Raw genomic sequence first — 18098 nt, 5'->3', positions numbered from 1 at the left:
TCACCAAGATCAGACCCTTAAGGGTATGCTTTTAGTACAGTTAATTAGAAAAGCTAGGGCTTTTTCCGCTGTTGATGTTTATAGCCATTCTTCAGGTCCAGATTCCACGATCCCGGACGAGCCCCCCTCCACTTTTTGCAGGAAATATGCTAGTGTTAAGTCATATGAGAAGTCCTAGCTATTGTAAGTGTAAGTAAGTATTGTAAGTATTTGCTAGTTAAATGATAGTATGATTGTCTATATATACAGTACACTACGTCAGACTATGTACTTCCTGTAGATGGGGTATAGGATGCTTATGCTTACAATACTGGCAATATGGCACATTTGTCAGCAAGTACCATACCGTAAAGTAGGTAACACTGGTGTGTCTACAAATGTTTGTACATGTATTTCCAGTCTAGTCCAATACTGCTGAATATAGGAGCATAATAATGATCATAATAATCACATTTGGTTCATAAAAAGCTGTTCATGAGTATGATGTAATGAGTATAACTTCTCCAGAAACTTTTAAACTATTAAAACAGGCAAGTTCCTCTCCTTTGACTTGCAGGCAATATTGGCATCTGCACTCAAATTTGACTAACGACAGCGTCAGCACTACTGCCTGCAGCCGAGGTGAATTTTAAAGATGCACACAAAACTGTCCTTGCGACCGTGCCAGCATCTTTGATTTAGCAGAACGCTAATGAAAGTGAAGTAAGGTTGTTACTTACACAAGAATAAGCACATTTTCACAGGAGTAGTCTGGATTGGCTTTATTACATAATGCTGCTCAGCTGCATATCGTCGCTGTCCAATGAAAAACACTTATCTCCAAAACAGCAACTTTACAGGAGAGAGAAAAAACCTTGTCAACTTTCAATGGAAGTCAATGTAAAAAGAGCTTATTTCAGGTCATTTTGAAGAGTTTCTATTGGTCCGTTCATCAAGAAATTTTGGCACAGTGTAAGGGAAAGTTTGTATGTTCAAATTATGTAGTAAACTAAAAATCGACAAAAATGGAGATAAGTGTTTTTCATAGGACAGCGACGATATAAAAGTTCAGATATATACGTATTACATTCATTGCAATCATTTATTCAGTGCTTGAAGTGGGCTGATTCGCATTGGTATACAGTAGTGACACTTCTACATTCTACTCAATGCAAAGCTGCTACTACATCAAACATTTCCTGGATTTCGTATAATTAAATAGTCCTTTTTATGCCTCACCTTCTTGTTGCATGAACTGGAAAAGAGTCAAAATTTGCAACAAAACTATTACATATTTCTTATTTTCAATCAGAATCTCACAGGAAAAAGGTGAGACAACAGAGAGTCAGTCTAGCTATTTAAAGCAGGGAAAACCAATCAGGATGTCTTAAGATTTTTTACATTTTAATTTCAGGACATTTCACAAACCGTAAAACAGTTAATGGTTTTACCCAATTTTCATAGCCATATAATGCTCCTGGCAATAGGGGTGAGGACAAGTGCATGCCCCCTTTGATACATGTAATGCCAGCCACTGCCCCTTTTTCCATAAGGAAATCACCAGGTCCTTCACTCTGAGACATCAGCCAGTGGATGTCTGGGCTGGCCAGCAGATAGTCCCATCTACCCATCCAGAATGAGCATGGCCAATTATGCTGTCTGGGGAAAATCAGCACTTTTTTGCTCCACTTCAGGCACTACATTTAAGCAAATTGCTTTATCACAATTTCAGCTCTACTATAATAGTCTTCAATATGATGCCACTCAAGAAGTAAATGTGTAACAATGTGTAAATATACTAAATAAACTAAATTCTAATGGGCACATATAACATTTACTGGAACAAAAACACTTAAACTTTTTTATGTCTGTATTTAACACTAAATAGGAAAACAACAAATATTTGTCAGACATGTTTTTATGTGCCTTCAAGAGTCTTCAGCATCCCTTAGGGTCATCTCTAGCATCTTTTGTTCTGATGCTTCTTCTTATGGTTGTTCTGGAGTTGCTTGTCTTGTACTTTCTTGTTCCGGAGATTCTTCTCCTGAAATTGACCCTTCCTGAGTTGCTTGTTCTGCAATGTCTTGCTCTGGAAATTGTTCTTCTGGAATGGATTCCTCTGAAATGATTTCTTCTGGAATTGATTCATCTAGTATTAATTCGTCTGGAATATATTCTTGTTCTGGAACTGTTTCTTCTAGAACTGATTCTTGTTCTGGAGTTTCTTGTTCTGCAAATAGTTCTTCTGGAGGTATTTGTTCTGGATGAGTGTGCTCTGTAGATTCTTGCTCTAGACTCATTTCTTCAGGAGGTTCTTCTTGAAGACTCATTTCTTCTGGAGTCACTTCCTCTAGACTCATTTGTATTGGAAGTCCTCGTTCTGTGGTTGGCTTGTCTGGAGATTCCAGGTCTGTGGTCATCTCTCCTGGTGTTTGTTCTGAAGTTGATTGAGCTGCTGCTGGTGCTGCTCCGCTGAACATCCCCTTGTATTTCAGTCTATCCTCCTCTCTCTTCTCCTCCATTCGCATGCTGAGAACAGTCAGCTCCTTTTTCACCAGCTTCTTCATACCTGGGTCCAGATCCAACACCCTCTGAAAGTCAGCCTTGGCCTCCGCCTCGTTCCACACCTCCATGTGTGCTTTACCCCTCAGGTAGAAGGCTTTGATTGTCCCTAAACAACACAAACAGTTCTGTTAAATAATGCAGAACATGCTAATTGGAACTAGTGTCCTGTCCTACGAGTTGGGTCATGTCTAATGAAAGATAACACACTCAACACTACAGGTGTGGGCATTCCTTAGCCATCCCCTAAAGCAGCACTTTACGATCAATTTACATACTGCTATCTTATTAAATTAAATCCTATATCCTATGCTATGCTTTTATTATATCATATGGTAGTATTTGTGTTGTAACATTCTTGTGGCTATATGGTACTTTTAATGTTCGTGTGTGCATAGTTTAGAACATTAAAAAACAACATTTAAGAGGTTAAAAGAGCTTGGACACATGCTAATATGCATTTATCATTTTAAAATCAGAACCCAAAAGCCTATCCTTTAATATTTGAACTTTGATGATTAAATGAATAAAAACTGGGGCGCCGAGTGGTCTAAAGCGCTGCCACTATAAGCGGGAGGTCGCAGGTTTGAACCCCTGCTCATGCAGCTTTGCCATTAAGCTGCCGGTGCTCAGAGGGAGCACAATTGGCCCTGCTCCTTCCAGGTGGGTAGTTAGCGCTCTCTCCCCACATCACTCCTACGGTAATGTCCACAGCACAAGGCATCTGTGAGCTGGTGTATCATAACCGAGCCACTGCGCTTTCCTCCGAGCGTGCTGCCTGCTCGGCAATGCGGCATCAGCAGCAGCTCGAAAAGAAGCGGTGGCTGGCTTCACATGTATCTGAGGAAGCATGTGTTAGTCTTCACCCTCCTGGTGTGTTGGGGCATTACTAGTGATAGGGGGAGTCCTAATGAGTTGGGTAATTGGCCGTGTAAATTGGGGAGAAAATGGGAAAAATCTGAAATAAAATTATAAAAAAATAAAAAATAAATAAAAACTACATAGAACACTAAAAAAATAGCATTTGTTACCTGTCCCCACTCTCTAACTATAAACTTTACAAATAAATATAATTATTAAAATCCTTCAAAGATGTATTTTTTTGCATTGTCACGTGACTCCAAATCCCATCTTTGCTTTGAAATATTTTTTTCATAATAAATCCATAATATTTAATTTAAAATACACATTTTAGTTGTGTCCCTGGGTTTCACTCAGTCCTGTTACTGTTCTGTATATTTGATCTTATTGCAACTATGACTAAAGAGATCAACACTCTGTCCTGTTACCTAAATTAATTCTTAGATTTTATTTGTTTTTTTTTTTTTTTAATACAAATTTTGAGAAAATCACTCAAATGTGCTCAGTATCCTAATGCTATTAGCATAGCTGCCATTTAGCATTTAGCTATTTTTAATGTTTTTGTTAATTCTATGCTAAAAACTCATTCCTGTTACTCAAAACATGAAAAAAGTAACAGGAGTGAGTTCCAGTAACAGGATTTGAGTGTCAACCATTTCTTTAAAATAAAGGCTTTTTTCGAGAGAGAAAAGCAAAGGAATCAGTGGACTTGCTTTTAAACATGCTTTTTAAATGTCACATAAGTTTTCTAACCATCTTTGGCTTAAGAAACCTTGTAGAAAATTAAGTAAAGCTGCCTGGGTTTGACCAGTACATGTTTTGAATAGTTAAATGCATGTGTTATTAGATTCAGAAGTAAAAAAAAAGAGGTAAACAAAAAAAATAAGTTTATTTTGGAAGAGTTACAACTTGCAAATGGTACCCATTTGGTGGAATAGCCCAAATTACATTCTTACCCAGAGCCGTTTGCTGATTAACCACATTAAATGGTAGTGTAAAATGAATGTGTATATATTTAGAGTGGTACTGTCTGTAGTACCCTACATACCAGGATGTTGGTTGATGATGTCCGTGGTGTGCTCAATGGCCTCATAATACTCCTCCTTGCTCAGCAGACACTGGCAGTAGTTGAGCGTGAGAGTGTTGGCCATCTTCTCGAGCTTCAGCCAGGGGGCCTCCCAGGCCTTCTCCTGAGAGCACACACACAGAGCACACACACACACAAAGCACACACACACAGAGCACACACACATAATATAAGCCATATAATAACATGACCACAATAATAAAAAAATACTAATTTAGTTTTGTCCAACACTAAAAATAAAGGCCTACAAACATCTTTAAGCAAGGTCACAGAACCCAGTAAAACCTATTTATTTTTTGGCATTTATGAACTAATAAAAAAAACATGTCATGCCATAATTGACCTGTCAGGAGCAGGTATTATGCCGCATGACTTTTTGCCAGGTAATATGGAAGCTAAAGAATATTGCACTGGCTGCACTGAAGGACATTTGAGTGGGTTCTCCTGCATTGAACTCCTTCTGTATCATATTCCCCAAATAAATTTGACACTGAGAAAGAAGGAATGTTAAATTCAGGCCTCTCCTGAAATCTCTCAATAATTTACATAGCCTTGCCATGAGCACACAGGTCAGTATTTAACCTCACTCTCTAGATAAACTCCTCACAACTTCTACAGGTGCGGGCATTCCCAATCCATTCCTTGAGGTAACACTTTATGGTTAATTTACATGTTGCTATCTCATTACTTTTGGCATGTTAGTGTAATTAAGTCCTAATAACTTAAAAAATAAGAAATTCAGTGGACTCACTGAAGCTGATTAACCTTCAGTAACAGAGAGATTATTATTGGCGATTATGATAAATAGCAGTCTTTTTACCTCAATAAATCTTAATGTTGATCTACAGTATGTTTTAAATATACTGTGCACTTTTTGTTTATGGTGTTTTGTATATTACGAAGGAGATAATTTTGCAATTGTTTCGCTGTTTACTGTAAAACTTTAAGGATTTTTGTTTTTTTTATAGTTTATGTTCATAGTTTATATGTGTGCACTTTATATCCTGCTCTTTAGTTTTTTGGTAGATTTTGTTGTTAAATTGCATTAATTCTACATTACATTGTTTATCTTGTTTATTTATTATTGTTTTATAGCCTTGATAAATTGATTTTGTTTTATAAAATACAAATAAGTGTAGGTTTTTAACATATATTTTGTTGCAGTTGTATATTCCTAAACTTACTAAAATATGTATGTGTTCATCACATTGCCAAGAATTTTCTTATCGCAAAAATATATATATTTTTTTATTTTTGGGCCACTCCTACAGTGGAGAGTGCTAAGCAAAATTGCTAAATGAAAACATTAAATTTTGTAACCCTTTCAGACTTGAATTATGTTCAATTGATTGAAAAATATAAGATATAAGAAGGCTGTTTTCTGTCTGTAATGCACACAAAAAAATATATATATTCTTATATAAAATATAAAAACACGAAATCCAATCAACTAAAAGATTTAATTACTTGTTTAATGTCTATTGCATTGAAACCCTGTGTTTAACTTTATTAATATTTACTATTTGATATTCACTTTATAGTTTTACTTACCATCCCTTAACTATAAAATTAACTATAGGATTATGGGCTCTTATTACTTTGTCTCTTTAGTTGTAGTGATGCCATACCCTAATATCTGTGAGTTGTTGTTTTTATTTTGTTTTGTTTTTTCAGTGCAGTGGGCGGGGCTAACCTACTCTTTCTTTGGCTTGTATACTTGTTTACTGGCTGGTTCATGGTCTATTCTGATGGATAACACATCTCAATTATGTCCACTGTAATGGATGCAGGTTCTGAAAGGCATACACACATCAGCCTTCTCTCACCTTTGTCTGGACATTCTTTACACAAATGATGGCCTCCTTGTACTTGTTCATGGCCTCCTCCAGGCGGCCCATTTTGTATAATTTGTTGCCCTGGCCGTGGAGCACGGGCACAGCCTTCAGCCTCTCCTTGTCACTCATAGCCCAGGTCTCCCTTTCATACTCACTCGGCTGCTGAACCTGAAACACACACACACACACACACACACACACAGACATGCAAACTTACAGTTTTTCCACATTGTATACACACAAAATATGGAACTTTGCACACAAATCCAAAAACATGAAGCTCACGTGTCAACTCCAAACTCTGAGCACAATTCCACATGTTCTCACTCAAATATTATCAGCTTTACTCAACTCAAATAAATCACAGCTTTTCAAATCCCTAAACACAAATTGCATCATTTAGAACACCTTGGTCACTTAAGAATCACTGACCTTCAAATACATAAATAATAATAAATACATTTTTGTTACATCTTTGCATGTGAACTGATTTTCCTTGTCATGTTTCTTATTGTACTTACATGAGTGAAAATTACAGTTTTGCAACAAACTACATACAGTAAATATGGTTTACATTTGTGTGGCATATACATGTAGTACTGTAATGCTAAATGGGGGGGGGGGGGGGGTGTCCTACACTGCACCAAATAAATATAAAGAACAGAAAGCCAACATATTTCCATGGACTTGTGTTTGCATTTGAATTTGTACAGTGGCCTCATGAAGTCAAAAACAAAACCAAATACTTCTGATTATAGTGCTTTGAATTTATCTTGTCAGTGTTTATTTGATGCTCTGCAGGAGATAAGCATATGAATATCTGTGTGTGTTGTTTTGGTGAAAGGAATCAGTTTTGTTAGAGATTTGTGGAGTTTCAACACTCTAAGAAATATAAGTACAGATTTGTACTTAAAAGAGTACAAAGCTCGTCGCTGGGGCTGTACCTTATATTGAGGCACAAAAAAGTACCTTTCAGTGAAAGTCCTTTTTTGTACCCATGGTTTTTGTGGCAGTAAAGATCATAAAGATTATAAACATTATCATCAACTAAATATGGCTCAAAAACTTGATGATACAAAATTGTCTGGCTTTCAAATAAAAAATGTGCAATTTAAATATATATTGTTCATTAGTACAGTGATGCAGAATACTGAATGTACCCTTAGGCTGGTTAAATGGTACAAATTTGTACTTATTGCTGTTAGAAATGACTTTGTACTTCAGAGGGAACAAATCTGACCCCGTAAAGACCAATATTGTACCTTTGAGGGTACAATTATAAAGAATGTACCTTCGAGTACAAAAAAGTACTCATATCGTACCTCTGTTTTTTAGAGTGAACAAAGCAGTTAATCATTTTCAGTTTGTGTTTAGAGTTTTGAGAAACTGAGTCAAGTTTCTAGAAATTCGTTTAAACATTTGGCAAAAACTGTAATAAGACATAATATATACATAATATAAAATGAAAGTCTAACAGTTTCACAGTTTCAGAAACTTAAAAAAAAGCTTGGTTTAGTTTCTTCTCATAAATGGGGCATAAAGTGAAAGCGTGGGTTGTGGAGTCTTGCTCTTAGGGGCCTTTAGACAGAAAATTATTCCCTAGCTCAACCTAGTGGCCGTTTATGAGCAGTATTTTTATGGTGTGTGTACTGGTCTACTTCCTCTGCTCTCTCCAGCAGTGAGAATATATTATTAGCAGTGTGAAGTGTTATTAATTCACATTTACTAAAAAAAACTACCAAAACAACAGGGCCATGAGATTTCTATACGTGTGCTTGTTTAATAGCTGGCTTTCTGTTAATGAGTCTCTGAAGGTTTAATTCTTGGTGTCTCACCTTCTTTATTTTTGTGTTTTAGCTGGCATGTAATTGGCATAATACAAATGGTTGGGTTATTATCATTTATCAGTTATCAATTTTCAATTACTGCGTCTTTTGGCCCTCAAAAATAAGACTTAATACGATTTATTTTATTATTATTTAGATTATTCATCATATTTATAGGATTTCCCCAGCTTAATCAATTTTTATTTTGAATCTTTTTTTTTCTGTCCCCCATTACGACAATATAGTGAAAAAAAATATAGTATTAAAAAAATGTTAATTAAAAAAAACATGGTTGACCTGAGTTGCAAACATGATCAAGTTGTTCCTAATAACCGTGCTCTATTTCATAGATACATTTTGATTTCCTACATTTATTTTTTTATTTATATTAATTTATATATTTATATTTCTGCACCTAACAATTAGAATCAGGATACAGGATAGATTCAGGGAATTTAATTGATATGATATTTCACCACAATAGAGTGGACAGCTTAAGATTTACCTCTTATATTACGAATTATATACGAATATTATATGAGTAATATTATGTGAAATAAATATAATTAATTGCTGAACATTAAGCAGAAAGTGTCATCGTTCCCTTAAAACATAAAACAGTGTAAAGGTTACGTACTTAACGGGGCATTTATCCCAGGATAAAAGAGTGGCTAAGGAATTCTTGGACACACCTAAATAGCCTGATTTTTTATGTAAATATATTTACATGAATAATCAAACTGCATGAATTAATTTTAAAAACATAGTTAATATTTCAAAAATCATTAGTTCATTGCAATATTTAACTACTTCAAAAATTATTCAACTTAACCAGGCATCACATCAAATAAATCGTATATGTAAAATATACAAAAGGATAAAAAGATATGTGTTCATTCAGAGTAAATCTTCATTTAGACAAACAATTAAGCTGAGGACACCAAAAAGCACATTATCTCACACTTCAAACCGTATAAAGTAATGTCAGTAACCATAACCATGGTTTCTGTTACAGTATTCAGTATACAGTACATTGGTATCTATAATTATAATAACAGCTTTAATGGTTTAAAAATCCACCTCAAAAGCTGAACCCGCACTGACCACTGACCTTTAGCAGTTCCAGCACAAATATGAGAGGCTGAGGTTCTTTCTGAAGCTCGTCCAGGTCGTCGTAGCCCAGGGTGTGATAGGCGAACATGTTGGCCATGCCGCAGGTGTGGATGTGCCAGTCCGTAGGGTCTTTACCCTCTGCGATGCGTCTCAGGCTCTTTGCCACCATGGGATACATGCCAGTGTGCTGTCCAACCACAGACAATCAGACTATTAAACAGACCCTAATACAGTCAGAGGCCTAGTGTTTACACACATTAATAAAATAGACAAAATGACAAAAACAGATAACCCTTGTGTGGTTTTCATTTTTCATCAAATGATACTAAAAATATATTTTTTCTAACTGAAACTCATTGGCATTGGCTCATTTTTTGTGAGAAACATATCAGAACACATTTTCGATAAACACACACTGTACACCCCCCCCCCCCCCCCCCCCCCCAACCATTTATATTACATACAGTCTGTTTGGCCAAGAGCTAATAAACATTGCTTCATTTGTAAATTTGAAACTAAACAAATGTTCTACTCATAACTTGAGTTTAATTCATTTTCTTTCACATTTTATTAAAAAACTAATAAAAAAAAGAGTAGCACTTTTTGAAAGAAATGTAACATAAGAAAGGTAAAGGGAATATATTAACCATGTAAGCTGTTTATATTGCTTGCAATTTAGGTGAAGCAAGCATGTGTAAAGCATTTTAATGTAAAATTGCTTAATTTTGCTGAATTAAATACAAGTAACAAAGTAAACGAGTAACAAAAATATGAACACCACACAAGGGTTAAATAAAGTTGCCTGTTTTTGTGTTACTGTTTGAATGGGTGTGTTGCAGGCAGTGGAGATCAGTGTATGTTTATTAATTTAATTGTCTGATCAAGTCTGAACTCAAAAGTAGAAAATTAAATGTAAAACCTTTTCTTTATTATTGAACTCTTACCATTTGGTATAGTATAGAATAAATGGGGTTTCATCCATTCTTCCACTTTTTTTTAGATATTTATTTCTGCACCTAACAATTAGAATCAGGATTCAGGAAAGATTCAGGAAAAAAAAAAAAATCTTTTTTGTCTCAGTTTTCAGATTTTTTCATCTTGTAACAAAAGTAAGTTGCATTAAACAATCACATTTTTGTTAGAAGATGCAAAAATGGAAACACCTAAAAAAAAAAAGTTCAGTATTGTTAGTAAAAGGTAGAAATGAAAAACTTAAGATGGAAAAAAACAGATCAATATATTTTCACCAAATTAAATGGACAAAAATGAAATAATGACGTTTTATACCCAGTTTTCTATATTCAAATTTAGCCTGAAACAGTCAGAAAATTGAACTGATAGGTGTTACACTGACCAGTGGGGAACCGTCATTAGCCCTCTCTGCTCTCTCAGAGGGTCTTAAATATCCCTAAAACATTAAGAAACATTACTGGTCTAGTTTTCTAAATAATGTGTATGTCTCTAGTGACTGTTTTGTTGTTCATGTTGTTTTGATATAGAAGCTTTTATATCATTTTGTTTGTTTTGTGTGGTATGATGTCGCAGTTCTTTTATTTGATGCCTTTGAGCATGTTGTCTAAATTCCTCTGAAGCACAGATTAAGCTTGTGGGATGTTCGGTTATTTGTATTTCTGGACCTGAAGAGCTTAAATTGCAAAAATCAAGAAAAAAATGGGGTGTTCTAAGTCTTTTGATCAGTAGTGTATATATGCAAAATGGACTTTTCTAAAAGGTAGTGAAAGGTAGTGGTCAGGAGGAGCTCAGTTGTCCTATAAAGCTCTAAAGCAGCTGCTGTGAGATGTGGGTGAGTTGGGTTGGGGAGGCAATGTTGACAGTATTGCATAATAATGATTACACGAGGTGGAGCAGCTTCGTTTTAATCCCTCTTTATCCATTCAAGCCGTCAGTCAGGCTAACCTACAACACACTCACTCCTCTGAGGCCTACACTAGTGCTGGACATGAATGTCCCGCCATAAAGTTTACCGACCAAAATGTCAACAGCTCGCTGTGTCCTCTCAGGAGCCGCACTGACACTGTACAAAGGTTAGAGTGTTTACTTTCAGCTTTAATTCAATACAGCCTGTGCAGAGCCCCCGCGGGTCCGGAACCCACGTCATACTCCGCGCATTTACACAAGCCGCCCCACTACAGTTCTCCCACTGCCAGATAATGAACGTGACTGATCTGTTTGAATAGTATCTCTGACTTTTGCTCAGGCTTTAAAAGGAGGCTAGAGTTGGTCAGCTGGTGGGTTGTTTGCTGCTGTCTTTTCCCAAATTCCTGACAATTTACTAAAAAGTGCCTCACAGCTCCAAAGTCCTGCAGGTCAGCTACTGTTATTACTGTAAGAGCTGTTGTTGTCATATTAAGAGACATTCCAAGTTTCAGGGAGGTATACATGTTCAGCTCTGGTAAAAAATTAAGAGACCACTTCAGTTTCTGAATGAGCTTCTCTGATTTTGCTATTTATAGGTGTATGTTTAAGTAAAATGAACATTGTTGTTTTATTCTATAAACTACAGACAACATTTCTCCCAAATTCCAAATAAAAATACTGTCTTTTAGAGCATTTATTTGCAGAAAATCATAAAAACAATCAAAATAACAAAAAAGATACAGAGCTTTCAGACCTCAAATAATGCAAAGAAAACAAGTTCATATTCATAAAGTTTTAAGTGTTTAGAAATCAATATTTGGTGGAATAACCCTGTTTTAATCATTTAATCATTGCATCTTGGCATGTTCTCCTCCACTAGCCTTACACACTGCTTTTGGATATCTTTATGCCACTCCTGGTGGAAAAATTCAAGCAAAAATTCAAACTTGGTTTGATGGCTTGTGATCATCCATCTTCCTCTTGATTATATTCCAGAGGTTTTCAATTTGGTAAAATCAAAAAAACTCATTCTTTTTAAGTGGTCTCTTATTTTTTCCAGAGCCAAAATCACTATTACGAACTGTACGTTATTTCATCAGACGTGTATATACTTTAGAGTAGTCAGAGGTTATATGAGTTTTGATGGGAGCCATGATGCTCTTGAACGCATCCCTTCCAAAAACACTGCCCGCCCACGCTAAAAACTGATCGGCTGACTCACAGACACCTTGCAGAGAACAGGCCAATCAGAACCCTCTCACATATTTTGTATGTGATTCATAATTATGCACACCAGGGGAGCGCCTTTCTTTCCCTCTCGATCTCTCTTTCCCATACGCAATTGGGTGGGGGAAAAAAGTGTGTGTCGCCTGCGTGTGCGTTGTGTTCACTCTTGGGCCACTCGTTGCAGATTCCTGGAGATTTTATCTGACCTGCAGGCATCAGAGAGCCGTTACTGGTATGCGGTAGACTCCCACAACTTCCGAGAGACTTGGGACTTCTGTATTAATTACACAGTAATGTTCATTTATACCACTCAAACCATATTTCACTTATAATTCAGAAGTCACACTCTTGTTATCCAAACCTAATCAGTAGACTGGACTCACTGGACTCAACAGAAACTCGGATACTCACAATGATATCACACCAGAACTCTGCCACCTCTCCAATACGCATAGACCTGAGCAGGATTTCCCATACGTCCAGCTTGAACATGTTCCCAAACACCATCTCCATGGGCACGCCCACCTTTTTGCTGTCGTCTATCACTGTTCGATCATCGTTACACAGCATGGTCCGGAAGTGGAAGGTCACCTGTGAGCCATAGAATAACAAACTTTTGATGTAGGTTTTAATGATTATGAGTAAAACATGTTTATTCTCATTAGGAACGTGCTATATTGTATCGTATGCAATAAAATCACCAACATTTTTTAATATCGAGAATACACTGAAATATTGTGCCAAATTATCACATCACATAACATTTGTTTGTGGACAATATATCATTCGAGAAATTCATTTAACCATTTAAATTTCATTGACAATGATAATACTATAGCAGAACAAAGCAATTATACTCTTTTAAATACAACAATGCATTTTAAATAATTATAGTTTGGAAAATATATATTTTTTTCTTCACTTACTGCAGTCCACACTGTTTGTATTGAGTCACAGTTATTAAAGAATTGTTCATTCAGCATGACTGGCTAAAATACTGTTCACTGTTATATATGTGAACAAACATTAAAATGACAACAATAGACGATATCACGATTTTCAAATACCATTTTTTAAACGATAAGTCGATAATGGAATTTTTTTGTGACAGGCCTAATCAGAGTACTACTTTTTTTGCTGTTTTTAGCATTATATATATATATATATACATCTATTAGCGACAGATTATATCTGTTCAGTATCATTGATTTTATTTTAATCCTGGATATATGGACATATTTGGAGATTATTATTAGTATCATGACATTCTGGATCATTGACTTCTGTTACAATTTGATGAAAATTCTTAATTTTTTTTTGTTATTTTAATAAAAAAAAATGAATATCTCATTTAGGGGTGTGCCATATCATATCGTATGCAATAATTCAATTTAATTTCAATTTTATTGCTGTAGTGAATTTTTGAAATATTTTTCTTTAAAAATTCAGTGTTTTTTCATATCACCAAGAATATTGATATCGCAAAAATACCATGAATTATTGTGATATTATTTTAGAGCCATACCTCCCTCCCCTAGTTTTTAACCAATGGCTTCTCTAAGATCCGTAGACACGGACCACTGCTGGATAGCTAAGGAATGAGTGACTTAGCAATTTGGTGCAATTTAAGCAACATATTTATTACAGTCTGTAGGTGTTCTTAATAAACATGACCATTTAAATAATTAATCATGGCTATATGGCATAACAAGCATAATCATTACAGTAGAACTGTCTATATATCTATATACGGTATTGTACATTAGGTCCTACCTTTGATCCAGCCATGAATTTGGGAATCTGATTGGTTCCTCCATACAGGATGGTTTTCTTGACCCCCTCCACACCCAGCAGCAGACTGTCCTCCATGCTGTCTCTGAGCGTGTGTGTATGTTTATATGATGTATGTGTGTCTGTAGCTCAGTGTGTGTGTCGAGAAGTGTGTTTTGTGCACAGCAGGTCTGGGTTGAGGTATGAGGGCTGGCTGGAGCAGTGTGGTGTGGATTAAAGGACAGGGATAACAGGATTAAAGCCGGCAGCCCGGCCTGTCCCCAGCCCCATCATCCACAGAAGGGCTTCACTCAGCACTTTTAACCCACGTCCAGACACACGCAGAAACGTCTGGAACATGTTTTACTAGAAGGGTAAGAAGTGTATCAATGGGTCAATGATTTTAATGCATTTGCTTTGTAGTATTAAAAACTTAAAAAACGCAAAATGTAATAAACATATGTGGTAATTTTAGCTATTCCACAGATCAACTGGAATATGTTACACTCTAAGAAATGTAAGTACAGATTTGTACTTAAAAGAGTACAAAGCTCGTCGCTGGGGCTGTACCTTTCATCAAGGTACAAAAAAGTACCTTTCAGTGAAAGTCCTTTTTTGTACCCATGGTTTTTGTGCCAGTAAAGATTATAAAGATTATAAACATTATCATCAAGTAAATATGGCTCAAAAACTAGATGATCCAAAATTGTCTGGCTTTTAAATAAAAAATGTGCAATTTAAATACATACTGTTTATTAGTACAGTGATGCAGAATACTAAATGTACCCTTTGGCTGGTTAAATGGTACAAATTCGTACTTATTTCTGTTAGAAATGACTTTGTACTTCAGAGGGAACAAATCTGACCCTGTAAAGACCAGTATTGTACCTTTGAGGGTACAATTATGAAGAGTGTACCTTCGAGTACAAAAAAGTACTCATATCGTACCTCTGTTTTTTAGAGTGTAAGTTAAACTTCCTAACCCATTCATGTATGAATTATGACAACACAAATCAGGATTTTTTCCCCCCTCAAATGGCTTATTTATGTGTCCACTCAGGTAGACAGCATAGATTTGAAGTAAGCCATTACCAACCAAATAAATTAAGTTAAATGGAAATTTTAATGCTGTAAAACAAAAATTATGCTGTCCAATCTTATGCTCTGGCTATGACAAAATATGAACCACAGTCCACTGATATTATATATATATATATATATATATATATATATATATATATATATATATATATATATATATAAAACATATACGGATCTGAAAAAAATACCAAAAAAGACCACTTCAGTTTATGAACCAGTTTCTCGGATTCCGCGATTTATAGGTATATGAGTCAAATGAACATTGTTGTTTTATTCCAAATAATCCATATCACTGCTGTCCAATAGGGGCAGTGGTGGCTCAGTTGTTAGAACAGTGGGTTATTCTAAAGGGTTTCTTCTAATTACAGAATTAATAATCATTAATAATTATTAAAGAATCAGACTGAATCACTTTGAGATTCCATGATGCACTGAATCACGTAATAAAGAAGTGAACTGAATCTTGGTTCAGGGTGAGTCAGAGATTTACTCTCCTGGCCTGAAGTGGTGGCCCCCACACAGAGCACCTGGGAGACAGCCCAGTACTCCTTCCTCTCTGTCTGACAGCCTCCACGGTGGTCCGTGCTAACATGCCGGAGTGAAGAGGGAGCGTGGACCCTGTGACCCTGGCCTGCACGTGTGGCTGACAGCTGGAATGTGTGCGGTGTGTGTACGGAGTGGCCCTGCGAGCTCCTGCTGAGAAAAGCGCCTGAGCGGCCCATCTGCTCCACAGCTTCCCAACACTGTGCCGCAGTACAGAGGAGGCCTCGCGTTGATTAGCCTAGCGCAGTTGCAGTTTTAACTAGCCGTGTTTGGAACACTGTGTACGTGTCAGTCAAAAAGTGCGTAATATTTTACCTAGCAAAGTTTAAACTCCATCCGTTTTTATTTATGTATTTTTTTGCGTTGTGGGAATACGAGTGTGCACTAATGGAAAATGACTGGGCATTAAATGTTGCGCAGTTAACGCTGTTCACTCTAAAGTTCAAAGCTTTTATTTTTTCCTTTTCCTGTTAAAAGTTACCGTTTTAAACATCCAATACAGATTCTACTGGGGCAAAGAGTTTTGAACAGGAAAGTACATCAGCCCCAGCTGGACTGACTTGCTGCTCTCTGGGGAGGGGACTGAGAGCGGCCTTCCTTTAAAAGGAAGCCTGCATTACTTCCTGAAATGACAAAGTGTACTTGCATTCCTCAAATCATGTGGAAATTGCTATTGCACAACAGTTCAGAAGGAGAGCCTGGAAGAAAGCCAAGCAGTTTCTACAGCACAGGCTGTCTCCCTCTAGTGGAGGCTATTCACAGGCATTTATGTGCTCTAAGCACAGTTATGTGTTAAAACAGGAGCATAAACAGTGGACACTGACCATTTTACATAATTCCTCATAACTGCACACAGATAAGACCTGTAGAGTACAAGACGTACACCATAAATCACTGTACAAAGGTACACTGTACACTGGCCTCCACTCAGAACCCTGCTATCTATGTTCTGACCCAAGTAGAACATTTATCAAGATCAGGAAGAACTTTGTCATCCTAGCTGTACACTAGTGTAAAGGGGAATGAATCAGTGTACCCTAAGGTACATTACTTTAACCCCTTAACATGCCAGCATTTGTTTGTGAAATTTCTGCCAAATATTACGCAGCTATATCTTGAGCATTACATATAAAAGTTTCATGTTTGATAAGAAACATTATTGAAAACCTTAGCTGTAATTCTAAAAGAAAATAATAAATAGAAATAATAAAACTGGCACTTTTCTGATTTTTTTACATTTTAAAACCAATATTTTCCTACATACAAATGAACAATTTCATGTCCTCCAAATCTTTCATTTTGTTACAATGGTCTAGTTATGTCTATTTTTTAATCATGCAGAATTTAGGGTTGATTCCCCTTAAAACTGATCTAAAATTATTCAGAGTACAGAGTGAACATGCTCCAAAGCTCTCAAAGTTTCAGAATATAAATAACTTATTTAACTGCAGAAATAAATGGTTTTGTATTACTACTGTGCAAAAAGTCAGAAATCACTCTTTATCCAGGTCATTTTCCAGTTAAAATTATCATTAAGCACAGTAAGTAGAGTTATTATGAAGCCTCAGTAACTAAATATAATATCAGATGTTTCAGTATTAACTTTACAGTAAGAACAGCTTATATTTCTTTAGATGACTCACTTTCAGTTTTATACTTAAAAACAGATTCATCCAAACATCAGTTCTGCTTTTTACTATACATATAATTCAGAACACATTAAATTATGTCGAGCTCTGAATGTGAATCAATTTATTGTTGATTACAAACAAGCAACTAGCAAATGTTTTTGTTTTTTTTCTGGTTGTTTTTCTCAGTAAGTACTTCATGATCAGCTCCACATCTTCCACATAGGGGCAGTGGTGGCTCAGTTGTTTGAACACTGGGTTATTGATGACAGGCTTGTGGGTTTGATACCTGGGTTTGGCAAGCTTTTGAGCATTTAAACAAGAACACTTGAATCCATAATACATAATCAAAATGTATTTAACAATTAAGCTTTGCAGTATATATTGCATATGGTTACACTTTGAATTTCATACAGATATTATTGTATGGACCACACATTTTTAACATTAAAAAACATACTCTATAAAACGGATCTTTTGTGAAAAATTATCAGACAGTCTCTCTTGTATTGCCAGTTTACTTGAGTACACCATTTTTGGCTGAGAATGCTGAGCCTTTATTATTCTGGAAAGAAAACTAAAACATTTTTTTAGTATGTGTGTAATGCACTACCTGCATTATACACACACTAAAAAAGACTCTACTTTTATACTTTATTTTTATTGTATTTTTTATCTGTATTATTAT

The 18098-nt window shown here is 35.9% G+C and overlaps 1 protein-coding gene across 1 annotated transcript; it reads right to left on the bottom strand.

Moving 5' to 3' along the window:
• Positions 1–734: 734 nt before the first annotated feature.
• On the bottom strand, positions 735–14391 carry aipl1 (aryl hydrocarbon receptor interacting protein-like 1). Its single transcript, XM_007245928.4, has 6 exons — positions 14142–14391; positions 12780–12959; positions 9262–9450; positions 6316–6492; positions 4451–4592; positions 735–2650 (listed from the first exon to the last, which is right to left on the bottom strand). The coding sequence occupies exons 1-6, from the start codon at positions 14235–14237 to the stop codon at positions 1968–1970; spliced, it is 1467 nt and encodes a 488-aa protein (XP_007245990.3). The 5' UTR covers positions 14238–14391; the 3' UTR covers positions 735–1967.
• Positions 14392–18098: the final 3707 nt, after the last annotated feature.

This window comes from Astyanax mexicanus, chromosome 18 (assembly GCF_023375975.1).
Source record: "Astyanax mexicanus isolate ESR-SI-001 chromosome 18, AstMex3_surface, whole genome shotgun sequence".
NCBI lineage: Eukaryota > Metazoa > Chordata > Actinopteri > Characiformes > Acestrorhamphidae > Astyanax > Astyanax mexicanus.
This window is presented reverse-complemented; position numbering and strand designations above follow the sequence as displayed.

Coding starts and splice junctions, on each gene's coding strand:
- aipl1 (XM_007245928.4), bottom strand. CDS start 14,237: ATGGAGGACAGTCTGCTGCTGGGTGTGGAGGGGGTCAAGAAAACCATC. Junction 12,960..14,141: donor AATTCATGGCTGGATCAAAG/GTAGGACCTAAT, acceptor TATGGCTCACAG/GTGACCTTCCACTTCCGGAC. Junction 4,593..6,315: donor TAAAGAATGTCCAGACAAAG/GTGAGAGAAGGC, acceptor GTGTGCTCTCAG/GAGAAGGCCTGGGAGGCCCC.